Source organism: Penaeus monodon, chromosome 23 (assembly GCF_015228065.2).
Source record: "Penaeus monodon isolate SGIC_2016 chromosome 23, NSTDA_Pmon_1, whole genome shotgun sequence".
Classification (NCBI taxonomy): domain Eukaryota; kingdom Metazoa; phylum Arthropoda; class Malacostraca; order Decapoda; family Penaeidae; genus Penaeus; species Penaeus monodon.
In genome coordinates, this window is record NC_051408.1 from 41,095,391 (window position 1) to 41,096,327 (window position 937).

The 937-nt window shown below is 39.9% G+C and overlaps 1 protein-coding gene across 1 annotated transcript in view; it reads right to left on the reverse strand.

The window, feature by feature from the left end:
• LOC119588072 (kinesin-associated protein 3-like) overlaps nt 1-776 on the reverse strand; it is a gene marked incomplete at its 5' end in the record, with an annotated part of 14,477 nt that extends 13,701 nt beyond the window's left edge. Inside the window, 1 exon segment of the mRNA XM_037936775.1 lies at nt 736-776. Within this exon segment, the coding sequence (XP_037792703.1) occupies nt 736-776 (41 nt within the window).
• Between the last annotated feature and the right edge of the window lie 161 nt (nt 777-937).

Sequence of the window (937 nt, forward strand, 5' to 3'; positions counted from 1 at the left end):
AAATGTCCCGCACTTCTGCTACTTGCTCCTACGTGCTATTATAACCTCAAGGTGCTTGCTGTCCTTCCTCGTAATTGAAAAGGAGGCATTTCGAGGTCCATCTCACTTGGATATCTAGGCAAGTAGAGGCTGCGGCAATTACTCCGCGACTCGGCATAATACTCTTGGTTGTCGATGACACATCAGAGCAAGTTTCAAATGGATTTTTATTAGTGTCTTCTAAATATAACTATAGTTTAATTTTACTCTGACTATAGACACCTAACTATAGTCATACACCTACCACTCAAAACTCTCAAGCGGATTACTGTTTTTGTTATAAAATTTAAAAAAATATGAGAAAAAGTAATATGAAATTTAAATTAAAATAGTAATATATAATACAGAGTAATAAATAAATACACTAAATTATTATTCACACTTCTAGTTGACTGACTGGGTGTGTCCTGACGACTCGATATTGATTTTTTCCCGTGAATGGCAACTCCTGCTTGCTTCCCATGTCCAAAACTACCCCAAACGGGTTAAAAACTCGAAATCCCACCAAACAAAACCACCAAAAACACATTCACAGGGAGAGGCTTCCCTATGCCCATACCATAAATACACATCACACAACTCGAATACGCTACCTACCCCTCCACAATCCCCCTTCCACACCATCTACAGGTCGAAACCATCTCAAATCGACCACGGAAACGAATAAAAAGGCCTTCAATTTAGGGGTAAACTTACTTTTTCAGATATCTAGCGTCCTCCACCTGCATTTTCTCCGAGTGTCATCCGTCTGCTACGATGCGTCGCTTGCACTCTGTCACCGGGCTGTCAGGTGTCATAGAGAACGGGGCTTAGTCTGGGTTTTAAGGAGAGGCTAAAGAAAATTTGTTATTTTATTTTATTTTTTTGGGGGGGGTCTTTCTGTTTTTTCGTCTTTTCA